Source organism: Microcaecilia unicolor, chromosome 1 (assembly GCF_901765095.1).
Source record: "Microcaecilia unicolor chromosome 1, aMicUni1.1, whole genome shotgun sequence".
Classification (NCBI taxonomy): domain Eukaryota; kingdom Metazoa; phylum Chordata; class Amphibia; order Gymnophiona; family Siphonopidae; genus Microcaecilia; species Microcaecilia unicolor.
Window position 1 is genome coordinate 131,000,770 of NC_044031.1, and position 21,049 is coordinate 131,021,818.

Here is a 21,049-nt window from a genome sequence, read left to right on the forward strand (position 1 = left end):
ACACACTGATTACCAATTTATAACAAATTATTACTCTACTATGAAAAGTTATTCCGTTATTATACTTTCTCTGTGTACATCCGTATACTGCACAAGCCGGCATGTTTGAAAATATTTGAGATTAAATAAAAATGATACCAACAAACGACAACGTGGATGCACCAGCTCCTAAGTTCGCTTCCTTTGTTTTGAGTGTACAGTGTGGCTGGCGGCTGCACGGGCAGAAACAAAGCCTGACCTACTTGGTTTCAACGTTTTGACGTCACTTCGTCTCCTGTTTTGTTTTTTTTCTAGCTTCTTTGGTTTTTAATGGGGATGACGGCAGGCAGCGCAGGAGTGGCGGGGATAAGCCAGCTTCAGTGTTTTGACGTCATGTCGTCTTCTGGTCTCAATCTAACTTCTTTGCTTCATCATTTTGGTGTTCCAATAGCCTTACTCCTTTATTTCCAAGCCTCATTCTGGTGATTCAATAGCCTCTTTCAGTACATTCTAAGCCTCTTTCTAGTGCTCCAATAGCCTGTTTTTTTCTATGCGTTCCAAGCCTCATTCTGGCGTCCCTTCTTTCTGCGGGTTTTAGGTTTTGTGGTGATGATGATCCTATATTTATTACAACGCAATGACTACAGGTAGCCACTTCAGAGACAGATTTTGGAGGTTAAGGAACAAGGTATCAGAATAAATCGTCTCTTGTGTGTGAAGGAAATCGGTTCCTGAGAGTTGCTAGCTCCAGACTTCTCAAGAAAAGTAAGGAAAGCTGGATATTTTTCCTCGTAGATTGGTGTAGTTGGATTTAGATAATTAAAACGCAGGGTTTGGAAGGTGTAAGTTTGGGCCTTTTGCAAGATATAGGAAGAGGGGAAGCAGATACAAGTCGGATTTTCTGGATCCTGCAAATTCCACCCTAAATCCGTCCCAAGAGGGGAATCAGGTAAAAGCCTGATCCTCTGGATCCTGCACATTCCACCTTAAATCAGGTCTATGCATCATAGGATCTGGGGGTTATAGTTTATGAGCCTTTGGAGACGTCCTGGAGCCTCCAGTGGAATATGTAGGATCTGGAGAATCCGGCTCCCTTTTGTTATCTGCTGATTTAAGCTGCGCAAGATCCAGATGATCTAGTTCTCTTCTTTTCTACCAGTGGTTTACCAAAGTGTCCTTCAGACACTCTAGTGGTTTATAAAGTGGAAAGTATAGGATCTGGAAGATCCAGAAGACCCAGCTTTCTTGTCTTCCACTTTAAAAGCCACCAGAAGATCCGAGGACACTTGGGTAAACTGCTGGTAGGGAAGAAAAGGGAGCCAGATCCTCCAGATTCCACTGGAAGGATCTGGTGCAACTCCAGGACTTGATTGGCGTAGATAAGAAAAGGGAGCCAGGTCTTATGAATGCCCTGGATCTTTACTTTCCATTGGGAAGATCCACTACATCTCTTGCTGCTCAAAAGCCACATTCTTTGGATCTTCTGAATCTGATGATGCACAGACTCAACTTAAGATGGAATTGGTGGGGGTTATAACAATGAGGCTCAGACCTTGTTTGTCGCATGCCACTCCATCTGCAAAAGATTTTCACACTGGCCTGTATTTCAGCATGAAAAGAGAGAAACATGGCCAGGGAAGTGTAAGAGAGTTGAAAGCATGAGCATTCTTTACTATTTTAATAACTGGGGAAAAGGGTTTTCAGTATGTTGCATTCTCAGGGAATTAAGATCCAGAGTATCCAGCTTTTACCTGTGCTTTCCACCTTTAAAAGTTGCTGGAGCTGCACTGGATCATCCCAGTGGAAAGTATAGGATCCTGTGGATCTGGCTCCCTTTTCTTGTCTGCGAGCAGGGGACTGGGTAAAAGCCAGATCCTGCACATTGGATCTTAAATTGGATCCGTGCATAGGTAGATCCAGAGGATGCGGCTTTTAGTTTTCAATGGTTTCCTGTTGGAAGTCAAAACAGAGGCTTTTTACCAGAATAAAAATCAGGGAAGTTTTTACTATCATTCACACAGAATGTCAGTAAAGTCTACTTAAGCATTCTTCAAATCCTGATCAAGCTGCTGGAGCTGTTCCGGATCTTTAAAGTGGGATCCACAGGATCCAGCTCCCTTTTCTTCTATGCAAGTAGTTTACCCAAGTGTCCTCTGATTCCTCCGGTGGCTTCTAAAGTGGAAAGAGGACTGAGCTCCCTGTTCTTCTCCATGCTCCAGATCATTTTAAAAGCCACAAGGAGGGATCTGGAAGATGCTTGGGTAAACTGCTTGCAGGATTCTCTGGATCCTGCACGTTCCACCTTAAATTGGGTCTGTGCATCATAGGGAGGGGCGGCGGCGACCTATCCGGGGGGGGGGGCTTTCAAACCCCCCCCCCCTTCCTTTACTAGCCCATTTTTACGGGCTCACCGGCTAATATATATATATATATATATACACACACACACACCACAACATTTTATATTTGAAAGCATGCTGTCTCGATGCACAGTAAATTAGAAGCCTGAAAGTTAAATGAGGGAGGCAAGAGGTTAAAGGTTTAAGTAGGGCAGGGATGGTAAACTCAGTCTTTGAGGGCTGCAACTCAGTCAGGTTTTCAGGATTTCCCTATTGAATATGCATGAGATCTGTTGCATGCACTGCCTCTATTGTATGCAATACTGGGCTAGATGGATTATTGGTCTGACCCAGTATGGCTATTTGTATGTTCTATACCAAACCCATCAGGTACCTTTCAAGTGTGTGTTCTTGCTCATTTTACATTCAAACCTCTATGTTCCCTTGTCATATTTTACTAATGACATTTTTTCCCCCACAGGTGTGGCCATCATTGTTCAGAGTGACCCTTAAAACAAGGTAGGTAATGTTGCTGAAGGTTGAGCTTTCTGTAGCAGTACACACGCAGGTGAAATATGGTGATGACAGTTACCCTCCTAGGTCTCTGAAAAGGCTAAAGCTTATTAGTGGTAGTTTGGCATGGATTCTTCTGTCTGTAATTGAAGAGATGAGTTCCAAAACCTATTAAGTATGAAAACCTGTTCTCTAGATAATATGCGAGTTTATTGTCAAGAATCATAGCCACCATTTGAATAAATGCCTTTTAGTGAAAATTCCACAAATCCTATGGCTGTCTATAAGGGCAGTCTGTTTCCAGTATGAACTCATGTTTGAAAAAAAAATGTTCTTAACAGGGTTTGGAATTCACTTCTTCAATTCAATTCATTTTTTTCCCCACTCAATTCATTTTACATTTTCTACTTAATTCACTCATAGCCAAATTATTTTATTTTTCATTTATTTTCATAAGCTTTTCGTTTGCAGTTTTGGAGTGGAGGATTAGCCTAGTAGTTAGTGCAATAGGCTTTGATCCTGGGGAACTAGGTTCAGTTCCCACTGCAGCTCCTTGTGACTCAGGGCAAGTCACTTAATCCTCTGTTGCCACAGGTACAAAAAAAATACCTATATATAATATGTAAACTGCTTTGATTGTAACCACAGAAAGGCAGTATATCAAGTCCTATCCCATTTCTCTTTCCCTTTCCCTTAACACTTTCATTGTTTTTCCAGAAAACATAACATTATTGTATCTGTAGCCACTGTGTAACTGAATTCAGTGCTCCACAATATTGTGTCTTCCTTGGTATGCAGTAGTAAGGAATTTTCAGAAATCAGCACCTGGATGTACTTGTGCTACAAGCCCTTGCATGGTAGTTTGTAGAACCCCTTATATTGTATGTAGAGGACCCTGACAACTAGGCCAGGAGACTGGTGTATAGAGGTCTCTAGTGTTGGACTGCATAGAGTGATCAGAGAGGTTTCCAGACAGCAAAGCAGAGTGAACATCCCACCAGTCCAGTTTTAGAACCAGATGGAGCAACTTATCATATTCCTAGGTTGGGATCACGTACTGTTCCTGGGAGGCCAGTTCTATTTCCAGGAGTCCTCCTGCTTTCAGCGTCTGATCTCTATGAGGAGTAATCTTTGCCATACTGGGTGTAGGGAGGGATTTATTTGGAAACAGATCTCTGGCATTATGGACAATCAGGAATGCTCTAAGGGCTTTCAGAGATCGGCTGATCAACCAAATTGTGCTCATTGAATGGACAATCAGTTTGCAATGTATTACACCAACAAGCAGGGAGGTACTGGATCAGGCCCTCTGTGTCAGGAGGCCGTCCAAATGTGGCAGTGGGCCGTCCTGACTCAAGGCCACATACCTGGTGGGCAAATCCAACACCCTGGCTGACAGACTGAGCAGGGCCATCCAACTGCATGCATGGTCACTTAGCATGGGCATTGCCCCGGAAATCTTCCGAGTGTGGGGCACCCCCCTCTGTGAATCTCTTTGCCACTCTGTACGATCACAAAGTCCCTCAATACTGTTCCAGGGTCAGGGTACATGACAGACTAGCGTTGGATGCCTTCCTCCTCCTCTGGGGAAACAATCTTCTGTACGTGTATCCTCCCAGCCCTTTCATGGGGAAGACTTTGCTGAAACTCACACAAGACCATGGGACCATGATCCTGATTGCTCCTTATTGGCCCAGGAAGATTTGGTTCCCTCTTCTTCTGGAAAAGAACCCTGGAGATTGGACTGCTTTTCAACCCTCGTAACACAGAACGAGGGATCTCTTCTACATCCCAGTCTCCTCACGGCCTGAATGTTGAGAGCTTAGAATTTGCTTCCTTGCGGGGGAGGAAGTGACGTCACCGAGGGGGAGGAAGTGACGTCACCGACCTAGATGAACGTCTGAGAGACGAGCTCCGGTCGCCCCGCGGCAAAAGCAGCAAAAATCGCAACCTAATACGCGGTTCAAAAACAAGATAAAAGCTTTACTGAGTTCAGGAAGTAGCACGGCACCTGCCTATGCATTTAAATTTCACAGCAACGGATCTTTCTCGATTTGCCTTCGTGAGCGCTGAGTCGAAGCCCAAATCCAAGATGGCGGACGCGCGCAGAACGAAAAACACAACGGAGACAGAGAAGGCTCTAACACAAGATACTTTGCTGGAACAGCACATTTCCGTGGAATTAACGGAAGGGGAGCAACTTAGTCTGCACCAGTGGCTACAAAATATTAGCTCCGATCTTAAAGCCTTGCGAACGGAAGTGGCTACGCTGGGAGCAAACTTACAAGGTGAAATCCGCGAACTGGGAGCACGCTTGGAAGACACTGAGGTGCAGGTGGAGACACAGGGGGAGGCCTTGGGAACATTAGAGCAACAGTTTACAGGGCTGCAGAACGAGCACCAACAATTATTAGACAAAGTAGAGGACCTGGAAAATCGGGGCCGTCGCAGCAACCTTAGATTTCGGGGCCTCCCTGAAACACCCAACTACCAGAACTGTGAGCAAATAATACAGCAAATTGTACAAGACTTGTTCAAAGTAAATGGCGAAAGGATAGAACTTGAAACAATACAGATTGAAAGAGCACACCGGGCATTAGGTGCTGTGCGTAATAATAGGCCAAAGGACATCATTGCCTGCTTCACTAGATATAAGCAAAAAGAACAAGTGCTGAAACTGGCGCGCCAGACGCAGGACTTCAAATGGGATTCGAATACCATTGAAATATATCAGGATTTGGCGGCAGCAGCACTGAAAAGGAGAGGGGAGCTGAAACCATTCACAAGACATCTTCGTGAGTTAAAGATTCAATATAGATGGAGACATCCCTTCGCCCTTGTGCTCTATAAAGATGGGAAGCAACACCAAATTAAATCGTTGGGGGAAGCCCAAGAACTGTTTCCGGAGACAGCAATCCCAGGAGAGACAGCAGAAACGAGCACTGGAGTGAGACCTGCTTCCCGCCTTCCCCCGCCGAAGTGGCAGAGGGTGGGAAAGGGTCTGAGAAGATTACAGCGCCAACAATCGGCAACACGAATTACCTGAAGTAGCCTGGACAATATAATTGGTAAAAGTTTTGAATGCTAAGTAAAAAGTTGTTAAAAGATTGGTTATGATAAGCCTCTGGTGGGGCTCTAGACAGGAAGAGATAAGTTGAGAAATGTTGATGCTGCGGGGTGACTGAAACGGGATAGGGGGCACCTTCCTTCTAAACTAGGCATTCACCGAGATACCAAGTGATGCCTAAAATTCAGAGGGGGGAGGCGGGGGGGAGGGAGGGAGGATTAAGAAAAAACGGAAGGGGAAGGAGAATAAGAGTGGCGTGGTGGGGGACACAGATGGGACATAGAAGAATAAGTTATATGATTGAAGGACTAATGGCATGGTTACTAAATGTTGAGATAAATGGGAGACATTAAATGTTTGTTGTTAAATGTCAGGGGACTGAATGTACCTAGGAAACGACAACTGATGTTTCGGGAACTGCAAAGACAAGGGGTGGATATAGGGCTGATTCAGGAGACTCATTTAAAACCCAGGTATGAACGTCTATGCAAACATAAAGCATATCCCCAAATCTACTTTGCCTCTAGTTTAGATGACACAAAAAGTAAAGGGGTCCTTATAGCTTTCAGTAAGGGGAAACCATGGGATATAAAGAAAATTGTAAAAGACAAGGGTGGGCGATACCTACTGATCATTTTCACGCTGATGGGTAGAACATACACATTAGTAAATATATACAGCCCAAATACAAGGCAAGGGGACTTCATTAAAGAAATAGACCAACTATTGACCAGACATATAGAAGGTTCACTACTATTGGGGGGTGACTTTAATCTAACATTGAATCCACATATAGATAATACCATACGTAGAATAAATTATGCAAAAAGTAACAGAAGACAACTTCATGAGTTTATTACTCGTTGGCAGCTACAAGATTACTGGCGTAGAGATAACCCCACTCAGAGGGCCTACACGTATTTCTCTATGGTCCATCAATCGGCATCTAGAATAGATATGTGGCTGGGAGACACCTCATTAATGGGAGCAATTGGAGAACATATAATCTTGCCGAGGACCTGGTCGGACCATTCCCCGGTGCTTTTGCGGCTTCGGGGCGTGGGGCCACAGGGTGGACGGAAGCAGTGGCGCCTGGATAATGCATTGCTGTTAGATACGGAGAACATAACCCAGATAGAACAATACATCCTAGAATATATACAGTTTAATGAAAATGAAGAAGTGTCCCCAACAGTGATATGGGAAGGATTTAAGGCAGTTCTTAGGGGCCATTTGATAGCCTTACGTTCTAGGAGATGGAAAGAGAGATGTGCGAAAGATAATGATCTGCGCCAGCAATTAATGCAAGTAGAAAAACAGCTGCAGGAGGGGACAGCTCAGAATCCGCTACGCTTAAGGGGACAGGCATACGAGCTGCGCACACAATTACATGAGCTTGAGCTAGCTGATATATCAGAAAAATTACAACGTGTGCGTCAAGCGCATTTTGAATTTGGTAATAAAGCCAGCCGGCTATTGGCTCATAAATTAGCACAACAAACTAATAGGAACACGATAGGGGGAATTAGAGAAGGTGGAGGAGAGGTACATTCGGAGCCTGAATTTTTAGAAATGGCATTTAGAAGATATTATCAGCAATTATATAGGGCAGAAGGGGAAGAAGGAGAAGAGGAGATAAAGGCATACCTAACAGACATAGACCTCCCGAGGCTTCCAGAACACACTATGCAGATTTTGGGAAAACCTATCACATTAGAAGAAGTGGAACAAACGATTTGTGCGTTGTGCCCGAATAAAGCTCCAGGACCAGACGGGTTCACCCCTCAATTTTATAAAATATATGTGAAATTGCTAGCCCCAATGCTATTGCGAGTATTTAACTCGTTAGAGGAGACCACAAGCTTGCCACACACCTGGAACATGGCCACAATAACGGTTATACATAAACCAGGCAAAGATCCCCAATTATGCAGCTCATATAGACCGATCTCACTGTTGGGGGTGGACTATAAGATATTTACGAAGATTATGGCTACACGGCTTCAGAAATACCTTCCACAACTTATACATGAAGACCAGTCGGGCTTTGTCCACTCACGGCAGACATTTGACAACATTAGGAGAATATTACAGGTAGTACAAGGGGCCCATATACTTAAATCACCACTCTGTATATTATCTTTAGACGCAGAAAAGGCTTTCGATAGAGTTGGTTGGCCTTTTTTATTCGCAGTACTGGAAAAGATGGGAATTAAAGGGAGGTTTGTGGAATGGCTCCATCTCATTTACCGAAGCCCATCGGCGGCAGTGCGTATCAATGGAACATTAACAAGCCCATTTCCCCTACACAGAGGCACCAGGCAGGGCTGCGCGCTGTCGCCCTTACTGTTTGCACTGGTGATGGAGCCACTGGCTGCCAAGATTAGAGCGAATCAAGAGATAAAGGGCCTTAGAGGAGGGGGCATTGAAACTAAGATACTTCTTTTCGCAGACGACATTCTCCTTATCCTAAAAGATCCTCAAAAGGCTCTCCCGGTAATAGGAGAGGAGATACAAAAATATGGGGCACTCTCAGGCTTCAAGATTAATTTTGATAAGTCTGAGGCACTGGACGTGAACATACCTAATTCAACCTTAGCTTTATTGAAAAGGCAATTTCCCTATAAATGGGCTTCTAAATATATTAGATACCTGGGGATAAATATCACACGCCAAATAGAGGACTTATTTGAGAATAATTTCCCGGGTAAGGTATGAGACTTATTCTGGGAAATGGACAGATGGGAAGGCTTGACACTGTCATGGGTGGGCAGGATTAATGCTGTAAAGATGATTATGCTTCCGAAACTGCTATATCTGTTTATGGCTTTACCCATAGACATACCGGATGCCTTCTTTCGAGGCTTACAGGGCAAGGTCTTCTCCTTCATTTGGAGGAAAAGACCACCAAGGGTTAATCGAGCTACAATGTACCAACCACGAGATAGAGGAGGTATGGGGGTCCCATCCTTCTATGACTACTATTATGCGGCACACATTAGGCTTTTAGCAACTTGGTCCCAGAACACAGATAAGATGTGGGTGGGTATTGAACAACAATGGTTGGAACCATACCCGCTAAGAGCGATCCCATGGCTGCCCAAACAAACACTTAAAGAATTGAGCCGGAAGAGTCCCTATCTTTTAAGATGGCCTCTAGAAAAATGGATCAAGATAAGGGGGAAATTTTTTCCGGAACGTAAATATTTCCAACATACATACCTTAGATTTGCCCCTCAATTTGGATCTGAAGAATTCAGCAAGATATATAAAGATTGGGAGGAAATGGGGTTATATGAACTGGGACAAATGTGTAAAGAAGATAGGATCTATACATATCAGGAATTATGCCAGGAATATGGGCTCTCCCCACTTCAGGCCTTCCACTATGTTAGGGTGCAAAATTTTATTAAACAAAAAGCGGGAGAGGAACTGGAATTAACTGAAACGCAGTTAGAGAGAGGAATAACAGGAGGAGGAGGACGAGGGAGTATTACTAGAATATACAAAGCCCTATTGGCACGAGAGTACCCGGTGGAATACTATACACAAAAATGGGACCTAGCCATGGGAACAGCTCATGACCTTATACAATGGGCAAGGGCTTTTAAATCCCTATTGCGGGTATCAGTGTCCAGCGCCATGGTAGAAAATGGGCACAAGATCCTATATAGCTGGTACTACACCCCTAGCCGTTTGGCTAAAATGCTCGGGCTAAGCTCAGCAGAATGCTGGAGAGACTGTGGGGAAGAGGGAAATATGTATCATATTTGGTGGTCCTGTGTACATGCACAAAGGTACTGGGCAAGCATAATAGATTTTATCTGCTCAGTGACAGCTTTACATTATGAAATGAAAATGGAATATTGCCTATTACATTTTAAACCACCTAATATACCATGGCATATACATCAATTTGCCATCCAGATGTTTGTAGCAGGTAAATTAGTGCTTGCAGCAGCCTGGAAAAAACCGAGTCTGCCGGACATCTCAATGGTATTGAGAAAATTGGAGTACATTCAACTGATGTCCAAGCTTACAGCCTTAAATAAAGGACGTTTGACTCAACATCAAAAGATATGGGAGCCTTATGTAAATTGGATGGCTACCACTGTAAAACCCTGAAGCCACATATTCTGTAGAAGAGGGTAATGGGGGAGGTGGGAGGGAGGGGGTTAAGGGGATTATGGCAGAAGACACATTATTGAGTTTGGTTAGAATTTGGCAATGTTGATGAGTTGATCAGTTAATGCAATTTGAAGAATTGTACTGTTTGAAATGTAGCATGTAAAACCTTGAAAATGCAAAATAAAGAACTTAAAAAAGAATTTGCTTCCTTGCATCTTCCAGAGGGTGTCTCCAAAGTCTTGTTAGCTTCCAGGAAAGATTCCACTAAGAGGTGTTATTCTTTCAAATGGAGGAGGTTTGCCTGCTGGTGTGAGGGTAACGCCCTAGATCCTCTGTCTTGTCCTACACAGATCTTGCTTGAATACCTTCTACACCTCTCTTGAATGTGGTCTTTAGACCAACTCTATAAGGGTTTACCTCATCAAAATTAGTGCTTATCATGTAGAGGGTAAGCCCATCTCTTGACAGCCTCTAGTTGTTTGTTTCATGAGAGGTTTGCTGTTGTCAAAGCCCCCTGTCAAACCTCCGCCTGTTTCATGGGACCTCAACATATTCCTCACCTGCTGATGAAAGCTCCTTTTGAGCTACTAGATTCCTGTCATGTGAAGTACTTGACCTGGAAGATCTTGTTTTTGGTGGCTGTTACTTCAGCTCACATGGTCAGTGAGCTTCAGGTCCTAGTAGCAAATCCACCTTATACAAAATTTCATTATAACAAAGTAGTTTTCCCACACGCACCCTACCTAAGGTTATATCTGAATTCCATCTGAACTAGTCTATTGTTCTTCCAACATTCTTTCCCAAACCTTTTGCCCATCCTGGTGAAAGCACACTGCATACCTTGAACTGCAAAAGAGCATTAGCCTTTTACTTGGAGCGAACTAGGCCTTACAGACAGTCCACCCAGTTTTTTGTTTCTATCCCAACAGGATGGGGGGGGGGGGGTCTCCATCGGGAAATGCAGAATTGGCTGACAGATTGCATTTCTTTCACTTACGCCCAGGCTGGGCTGACCCTTGAGGGTCATGTCAAGGCTCCATGGCAGTGTTGATAGCCCACTTGAGGTCAGCCTCCATTGAAGAGATCTATAAGGCTGCAGTGTGATCATCAATCCACACATTCACATCTCACTATTGCCTTGAGGAAGATACCCAACTTGATAGTTGGTTTGGACAGGCAATTCTGCAGAATTTGTTTGAGGTCTAGAATCCAACTCCACCCTCCTAGGCCTGTTTTGTTCTGTTCCTGGCTGCACTCTCACATAGTTTGTATATAGTTTCAAGTTAATCCATACTGAACTTGCCGTTGCGAGTTCCAATTGACCTACTATTGTTTTGGGTGAGCCTGGTAGCTAGGGATTCCCACATGTGAGAAGGATATGGCGTGCTTGTCCTTGAAGAAAACGAAGATACTTACCTGTAGCAAGTATTCTCCTAGGACAGCGGGCCTTTCATTCTCACATACCCTTCCACCTCCCCTTTGGATTTGTTTCGAATCCTTTTGTACTGTACTGCTGGGCCCATGCACTTGAGGTAGGCGAGAAGGCACTTATGCATTTGCAGTGGGGACACTAGTGTGTGCTTTTAAATTATACACGCTATTAAAAGTGCCTTGCACCGAGTGACATGGATGATGTCACCTATATGTATATGTGAGAATGAATGGCCCGCTGTCCTCTGAGAATACCTGCTACAGGTAAGTATCTTTGCTGATCACTGCCAGCATTATACCCAGAAATACAATGCTGGGCTATGTCTGGCATTGCATTTCTGGGTATATGGAGCCAGTGAAAACATAGCCAGTTAAGTGTGGCATTTGGCATAACATAAGAGCAGAAGACTAGCCACATTGGGTCAGACCAATGGTCCATCAATGGTCCTGTTTCCAGCAGTGGCCAATCCATGTTGCAAGTACCTGGTAGAAACCCAAATAGTAGCAAGATTTCATGCTACTGGTCCCAGGGCAAGCAGTGGCTTCCCCATGTCTATCTCAATAGCACTTAACCTGCTAAGAAGAATCGCATAAAGATAGGACTGCGTTTTATGCAGTCCTATTTATATGGTTATCTTAGCTGGTTAAGTGCTGACTCCATCCCCGGAATGCCCCCAAAATAGCCTTTCCTGGCTGTTTAAATCATTTTGAATATTGGGGTCCAACACTTACATTTACCCAAGGGCTTAATGGTTGTACACTGACTGGAGCTGAGCAGTCAAATAGTTTCTTCCGTACAACACAGGGTAAATTCAAGAAAGGGCACAAAAATTGAGCGCTAAGCAAGTATTCTATAATGGCAAAGTTGGGCGCAGAAGCCATTATAGAATACTAGCCCGATTCAGTATTTGAACATCTAAGTTTACTGTGAGCATTTACTCCGTGTCAAAGGCTTGTGTAATTGCTCACACCTAAATAACTCATCATAAATTCAAATTAACATAACGCAACTACACAGCATGTATTCTCTATATCTCAACTGTCTTGCTAATTATCTTGATTTTCAGTTTAATGATCCTAATTGTTCAAGTTTTACTTTTTTTGTCATGAATGAAGTTTAACCTATTACCTTTAGCTGTTATCATAGGACGAACTTTCCTCTTGTAACCTAACCTAATCTGCCCCTTTACCCCAACTATGTATTTCTCCTATCCGGATCTGGTAATCACCACTTACGGAATTATGTAAGGCATATTGAGCCTGCAAATAGGTGGGAAAATGTGGGATACAAATGTTATAAATAAATAAATAAATACTGTTAATTGTGTGCGTATCTGACAGGATTCTATACATTTAGCACATAAGTACCTGACCCACCTATGCCCCTCCCATGTTAATATCCCCGTTACAGTTACGCGTATTCTTTAAACTAAGCATCTAAACGCAGTTACACACACAGCTGCAAATTGGTGCCAGTTAACACACCACTTAAGGGGTCATTATTGGCCCTAATTAGCACCCACTTAAACAAGTTAGATGCTATTCTAGAACTCGCACATGCAATTTTGCACACTAGTTACAAACTTGTGTGCCTAGGTTTATAGAATTAGAGGGTATATGTTTTTAACATTTTGTAGTATATTTATCCTTTTTCTCAGTTCTGTTCAGAATGAATTATAATATCTGCTGTGGTTTAGCAGTGACATTGTGAGGAACAAAGTGCTCCACAAAGGAAAAATGTTGACCTATCTGTTCAGTATTTTATCCTTGTCTCAGTGTGTCCAAAGCCTTGTATTTCTTCCACTTCCTCCAGACTAGTTCAGAAGAGTTTAAACACAAACATTTTGTTAATAGAAAATGGGGATCTTAATGCGTTCCTTTGATTTTTACCTTGGAAATCTAAATAATATGTGCTGACACTCGTCTGTTTAAATGTGGTAAATATTTTGGCCAATGGAAAGCTGTTTCATTTTCCCTGTAGCTCTGGGGTGTGAGGGGTGTAATTAACCCTCAGCTCTGCTCTACTTCTAAACCATGACCAGAAATATGTTGAAGGGGGGGTTCCTGGAGGGGGTTATCTAGAGTCCCTTATTAAATAATCTCTTACATTAGAGCAGAACTAGTGGAAATCCCTTGATAAGAAATAGAATTTTGCTAGCTGTGACCCGTCGGTTCACTTACCAGTAGTAATCATTTCTTAGCCTCTTCTTGGGTGGGATTCAGGCATAAGGACTGAGCTATGGGCTCAGGATGGTCTCTTGACCTTTTGACTGAACTTCAACATATATACTATAGAGGGTAAGGGGGGCTGGCACCTTGACACCAGTCTCATTGGGGATATAATAGTTGTATCCTTGGCCAAAGCAGCAAATTAAAACTTTTACTTATAAAGGATATCGGATTTTTCCCTCTCATTAATGCCAATGAAAGGTACTCATTTTTCAAAGCACACAGACTTACAAAGTTACGTAGTAACCTATGTAACTTTCTAAGTCTTTGTGCTTTGAAAATGAGTCTCACAGAGAAAATGAGAGGGGCAGTTCAAGTCAAAGATAGCATGGCACATTTCTGACATGCATGTAGGACTGGTTAGTCATACATTCTTTTACTGAAAATGACCTTGCTGGTATCTGACTCTCTAATCCATATGTCTTCAGTTCCTCTGATGCTGAGCGTGAGGATTTGCTGCTGTGGCTGGAGGAGCAGGTATTTTGCACCTGCTCGGTTTTTAACTGGTGTTTCATTGTTTGTGATCTTCAGTGTAGGAGTGATGCCTCTTGGTCTGAAGCCAACATGCACTGTGTGCAAAACCAACTCTTCCTCCATGTGGAAGAAGGGCAACCAGGGTGAGATCCTCTGCAACAACTGCACTGGCAAAGGCAGCAGCGGGGGTGGCTTGTACAACAGTGGCAATAGTGGTGGCAGCTCTTGTGGTGGATCTGGCTTCACAGGCACATCCTCCTCCTCTCAGCAGAGCAACGGCGGAGGCAAGCAGGTGAGCTAATGGAAATTGTGTGCCATTGTGTCCCAGCAGTATAGTGGTCTTGGATCATCTCTTCCTCTCTCCAGTCACCTAGCTGGGCACTGAGCACCCACTGAGCAGAATAGAGCATACCAAAAAGTTACTTAAATTTCTGTCAGTTCATAGACCGCATGATCCTTGTCTTTTTCTGGAACCAGAATCCAACTGTGTTTATATCCATTGGTAAATTTTGCTGTCCTCCATCTGTGGCAGCTTTAAATTTTTCCCCATTTAATTTATTTTTCATGTAGGTACCATTTGTTTAAAGTCTATAATCTAATCAGAAGTGTGTATGCAATACATAACCAAGTCATTAATAGAACATTTAAGCAACAGTGAGGTTTTGTCTTCTTTCAATGTCCTGTCATAGTTGGCATATTTCCTACTTGTACCGCTTACCTTAAAACCAAAGTCCTGACCAATGTTCTTTCTAATTTTTGATGGCCCATGTGTGGCATGAAAAACATTTTGTGTGCAAGTTTTCAGCCTTGAGTAAATATGTGTGGTATAGCCTATGTTCACAATAAAGCCAGCAAAAATGCTGTTTGCGCAGTTGCTAGACATGTGTGCTCCCTTTCTGACCCTTGTGCATTCACACAGCTTAAGAGGGAACACTGGTCATGGCCCAGGATTCACTTTACCATGGCGTAAAGTGCAGTCTCCTGCTAGAGCACTCTTCAGTATGGCAGATACTGGCAATACTTTACATAAATGAGCCTCCCTTTCACTAGTTGCCATCAGTGAATCCTTCTCTATTGGATAGGATGCATTGTTGGGGGGGAAAAAATCCCCTCTCCTCCTCCTTCGTAAGTCCAGATTCACTTCAGGTTTACGGTCTTTCTGTTTTGCCTTTCTTTGAGAAAAAGGCTTATGGCAGCTAGTTTTTACAAAGTACGAGTTCTTGACTCATTCTCTGCTAAATGTATTTGTTTGCTATACAGTCCAAGCAGGAGATGCACCGGCGCTCGGCACGTCTCCGCAACACAAAGTACAAGTCTGCTCCCGCTGCTGAAAAGAAAGTCTCCACCAAAGGCAAGGGGAGAAGACACATATTCAAGCTGAAAAATGTATGTTTTCAAGTACTCTGCTGCAGTAGAATTGTTGGTGCCGAGATGTGTGCTAACATATTTATAATAACATAGTAGATGATGGCATCCCATCTGTCCAACAAGATATAAGTATACCATAAGGTATGATGTGATACTACATATGCATATGATCCTATGTACTACATATGTATATGTAGTATGATATGCATATGGACATATGGTCTTTCATGTCCACTTCAGTGCAGGGAAGTCCTTTGTAAGCTAAGATCCTTAGTAGCTAAAGCAGCAGTTTAACCTGACCTTTATATTTTTCCCCAGCCTTGTGAAGCTCTACCTCACATATGAGGGTAATGTATTAGCTAGTATGCTGTTGAGGGAGATATTATTCCACGGGAACCTTCTGCTGTTCAGTAAGATACCAAGGTCATTTTGTGTTTTACCATTCTATGAATACCAGGGGAGGGAAATAAAGGAAGGAAAGCCTCAACTGATTATGTATGAAAGCTCACAGCACCAAATTTCAACTCTCTGAACGTAAAGTCCAAATGAGCAGAAAGGAAAACTGCTGGGCTACAAAAAAGAAAAGAAGAAATGCCCAGAAAGGGAGAATTAAGTGTGTCTGTATATGTCTGCTGTCATGCCAGCGGTGTGTTTTACAGTGGATCAGGGCCTCCTCAGTTTCTAAGCTGTCCATTTCTGGTAGGCTGCTCAAGGCTCCTGGCAAAGGGCTTATGCATATTTTGTATAGTAGTCTTTTTTTTTTTTTAAGATGTGATGGGGAGCCTTTTTTAAACTTACGGGTTATCATGCTAGGAGTGGAATAGGGAGGGTTGGGTGGGTAATAATTAATGTTGTTTCAGTCACCTTATGGGTTTGTTGGGGTATAAGAGCTTAGGCTTCACAAGAAATGACTGAGTGCTGGTTAATGTAGGGCTATGACAGGAGCTAGTTGAGGGGTGACGGGAGGGGATCTGTTGTTAGTTTACACAATTGTTTTAAGTTGAATAATTACGGAGAGCAGCGTGTAGAAGGGCTAGTTATTCGCCTTCTTTCTTAGTCTATTTCATGTTGTACCACACCTGTAAGGCTGGCATACAAGTAGGGGGGGAATGGGATGGTATACTCAGCCAAGCACTGGGAGAATTTAATTGATGTATAACTCACTTCTCATTTGTTGTCTCATGGAGAGTAAAATGGGATAGGTTGAGGAAGGAGTGTAAGTTGACATAGTATGGTTGTCATCTGTTAGATGTTTTGAGGGTTTACCAAGTTATTGCAACCAAATAGTTATGTGTATAATTTGGGAGGGGGTTTAATAGCATAAGTTAGGGAGGGGAGAAAATGTAAAAATTATGATGATGGAATACCACCTTGCCTTTGTTTGATATGTACTAAGAACCAGTTTGTTAGTGGAATTTGTTGGCACGTTAACATGCTGCATCATCAATAAAAATGCTGAAACTAAACTTATGGGTTGTGTCTCCTTCATGGCAGATGGAAGCAGAGACTTGAAGAGTCTGATGACATCATCATTATAACAGATGGTGCAGCCAGGAACATTCCAGTACTTCTCTGCCTCTAGCAGGTGGTACAAGTGTACTGGTACTGCAGTTTCTCTTTTGTTGTAGTTTTTTTTTTTCTCAGGTTTTGGGCCAGACTCCCTTAGCCTCAGGCTGTGGCTCTTAGCTCTGTGGTTGAAGTCTTACTGGGGGATCTAAGCTAGTTTCTCTTCAGCAGCCCAAAGACTTGATCTACAGCCCTTTGCTCTGTGTACAGGGCTGTGTCGGGACCCACAGGCTGAATCCTTCCCCCCTCCCTCGGCGCTCTGAAAAGAAAAGGCATTGGGGGCTGGTTCTGATTCTTAACAAGAAGAATGTCGTTTGGAAAAAAATAAATAAAAAAGATGGGAACAAGAGACAGAATGGCAGGCTGAGGCATAACTGTCTTGCCTAGCCTTGCCCAAGGTAGCAAGCATGTTGTACTTGGACCTGCAGCAGTCAGTTCTGATTTTTCTGGAGTTGGGGGAGGGCAGCATGTCTGCAGCTGTGTGGGTGCAGTAATTCCAGAGCTTCTGTCATGGCGCTTGGCCAGTGCTATGGGGCTTGCGAGTCCCAGTGCACAAGCACAGCAGTATGTTCCTTTTGTACTTTGTGCAATGGGGATGTTGTTGTGTTACATGAGAAAACCGCAGAAAGTGCCTAGGACTCTTTCTGAGGGGCAGGAGTACACACTTGGGGAAATATCTGTTTTCTGCTGTAATTCAACTAATTTCAGTGGGAATGACAGCCATTTTATTCCTGCACTGCGTTTTGCACACATGCAGTCCAAAGTGAATAGGTTTCCCTTCCCTGGGGAGGGGGGTTTGCCTGTTGGCCTCCCCCTCTGTTGGACCTAGGGTAAGCGGAGGGGGGGCACATTTTGGCCCTTCTGATGGAGTGTCTAATCAGGCACTCTTGGAGCTCCTAGGGCATTACGAATGGGTAAGCCATCCCAAGGGTCAAGTCCTGTGGGTCCCCAGGGATCTCTAATCTCCAAAGCCGCTATGGTCCTTAGAGGTGGTGGGAGTGACTGGCTCGTCTAGCGTTCTTCCATTCTCCTTTGTGAAGGATGTTTGGGTAGTGGATGAGTTCCAAGGAGGGGTTCCTCTCTAGGGGCTTCTCTCCAGAGTCTGGAGAGGCCTCTTGTGATGATGACCCTGCATCCCTAAAAGTACACTTGCTTTATCAAGAAAGGTTTTCCTCCCTCATTGATCAGGTGTTGGCAGTCCTTGTGATTTCCTCTGAGGTGGCAGAGTTGGGGGCCCTAATTTTGAAGGGCTCAAAGACTCCTCCAAAAGCCTTTCTTCTCCATAAAGCTCTATTGAAGTTGATGCTGTTGAATTGAGAGGCCCCAGACCTGATACGCAAGGGGGATGAGATTGATGAACAAGCTTTATTCCCTTCCTTGGGGTGACCTGAAGTTGTTGTTCAAGGTCGCTAAGGTTGATGCTGTAGTGACGGTTATCACCAAGATGACCACCGTTTTGGTGGAGAGTGGTATTACCCTTATGGAAGCCCATGACCATAAGATCATGTTGCTTCTTAAACAGCTGTTTGCTATGTGGTGGTTATGTGGCCTGGTCAGTTATGTGTTGGGTCCAGTGGTTTCCCTTGTCACCAGAGCTGGCCCTTCTGGAATCAGGGACAGCCTTTTGTGGTGGATGTATTATATGCATGCTGGCCTTGGGTATGGCAGCTGATAGATGGCTATGGCTCAGAAATTAGTCAGCTGATGTTACCTCTTAAGTTGTGCCTTAGCAGACTCCCCTTCCTTAGGTGTCTGCTGTTTGACAAAGTTCTGGAGCAGGTTGTTAAGGACCTGGGAGAAGTCAGACGTCAGTGACTGTTGGAGGACAGAGTGCAATCATCTAGGGCAGTGGCTCCCAAACTGCGTGCGCCGCGTCACTCTGATGCACCGCATTAAACTCTCAGGGGTGCCGCGGCACATTGCTCCCCACTTCCCCTCCCGCAGGTCTGTAATCTGCCACTTCTTGCTTCTTCCTCTGCCGCCGCTGTAGTGCTTGCAGCTTACATTTTCGGGCCGTCCGCGATTTGCACAGGCACTGCGGGGATTTCCCTCTGCTGCGTCCGACCTTCGCAACAGGAAGTTGCATCAGAGAGGGCTGGGAAAGCCCTGGAGTGCTTGTGTGAATTGTGTACAGCCCGAAAAAGTAAGCTGCAAGCACTGGAGCGGCGGCGGGGGAAGAAGAAGGAAGCGGCAGAGATCCTGGACCTGCAGGAAGGATGGTAGCAAGCAATGCTGGATTTAGGGCAGGCAGATGTGTGTTGGTGTGAGAGAAGGGGGCTGCAGGGAAAGGGAGACCCATGTGGGAGGGGGTGTAGAGACCCATGTGGCCAGGGGGAGGGGAGTGCTGTGAACTGAAAAGGCTTGGGAACCCCTGATCTAGGGTGTGTGTGTTGGGAGAGTTTGGTCTAGGGACTGGACCATCCCCCGTTTCAGTAAGAAGAATTCCTTTCATGCCTTGGGTTCACAGAATGGCCAGCCCTTTTGGGAGGGTAAGAAGTCCATGTAGTTCAGGCTCCTTCCTCTCAATCAACTCTGCCAGATGGTCTAGGGGCCCCCAATAAGATTCAGCGGGTCACCCTCACTGGTGGAACAGGTGGGCAGCTGGCTTCTCCTGTTTCACTAACAGTGGACACTCATTACCTTTGAACAGTGGGTCCTGGGCATGTTTTGGCTGGGCTGTTTGCTAGAGTTTGTAGAACCTGTTTCAGAGTGCTTCTCCACTACTTGGGAGGTAACTTCCTTTTCAGATTTCAGATATTCTTTTTGACCTTTATGGCCCTTGCAGTGACCATGCAGCCTCAGTTGTTTGCTGGATTAGGTTGACTATCGAATCAGCTTATATTCTTCAGAGAAAAGAGGTTATTTGGGGTCTTAAGGCTCTTTCTATGAGGTCACAGGCTGAAGCAGAGGTGGTTGTTTCAGACATTTGCAGGGTCACAACATGTTTCTCCCTCCATTCTTTTGCCAAACATTACAAGCTTGATGTTTGGTGTAAGCGGGACAATGCCTTTGGTAGGGGCAATCCTGGAAAATGGTGTCTACCTCCCACCCTGTGGGATAAAAGCTCTGGTATATCCCATAGATTTGGACTGGTCTAGTAGGATAATAAGGAAAGTGAAATGTGTTCTTAGTTATTAATTTCCTTTCCTTGAGTACTTCTAGACCAGTCCAGGACCCACCTCAGAAGACTGAGGGATTCTGTAGATTCCTGGGACGTAGGTCTTTCACCTGTCTGTATGTAGTCAGCTCTGTAAAGGTAGCCCTTAGGGAATAACACAAGGATGGGGACATGCGGTAAATCTTTAGTAGCAGTAAAACTGTCTTTAGAATTACCACGGATGTGGGAGCAAGACTTTTTACTGCCCTGCGGGAACGGTAAAAAATCTTGTTCTTGTGGTTAAGAAAAAAAAAAAGAAATGCATTTATCATGGTGCACCCCAGCCACCCACAATTCGGTGTCCTTTGCTCCCTTCCAACCCTCCTCCCCTACCCTCATCCTGTCATCAGACCAACTTCCTGTTTAGCGAGGATGACACACAGCATAAGGAAGGGCCTGGAGCTGGCCTCTGTGAATCACTTCTGGGCTGTGGGAAAATGTAAGATACAAGCACCATGGCAGGAGCAGAGTAGAAGGAAGAGGCAGATGTGCTGGACCCATGGGAGAAGGGGGTGTTGCTGGAGGGAGAAAGGTGCTGGACTCATGGGGGGAGGAGGAAGAGGGAGAGGTGCTGGACCCATGGGTAGAGAGGGGGCACTGGAAGGAAGAGAGGAGATGCAAGACTCATTGGAGGAGTGAGGCTGGATGGAAGAGAGAGAGGTGCTGGACCATGGGAGAAGGGGAGCTGGAGGGAAGGGAGAGAGGTGTAGCAGGAAGGAGAAAGGAAAAGAGAGCAGGCAGGCGAGCCAGATGCTGGAAAAGAGGGGGGAGGAAGAGAGGGAGAGAAGCTGGGTGGGG

General features: G+C 44.4%; 1 protein-coding gene across 2 annotated transcripts in view; it reads left to right on the top strand.

Moving 5' to 3' along the window:
• Nucleotides 1-564: 564 nt before the first annotated feature.
• The window catches only part of GATAD1 (GATA zinc finger domain containing 1), a 43,200-nt gene continuing 22,715 nt past the window's right edge, over nt 565-21,049 (top strand). The window contains exons 1-4 of one of the 2 annotated variants that reach the window (XM_030200282.1): nt 565-744; nt 2,800-2,837; nt 14,218-14,452; nt 15,421-15,546. In XM_030200282.1, the coding sequence (XP_030056142.1) occupies nt 14,228-14,452; nt 15,421-15,546 (351 nt within the window). In that variant the 5' untranslated portion in view covers nt 565-744; nt 2,800-2,837; nt 14,218-14,227. The remainder of the gene's footprint in view (nt 745-2,799; nt 2,838-14,217; nt 14,453-15,420; nt 15,547-21,049) is intronic. The other variant, XM_030200290.1, reaches the window with a different exon arrangement.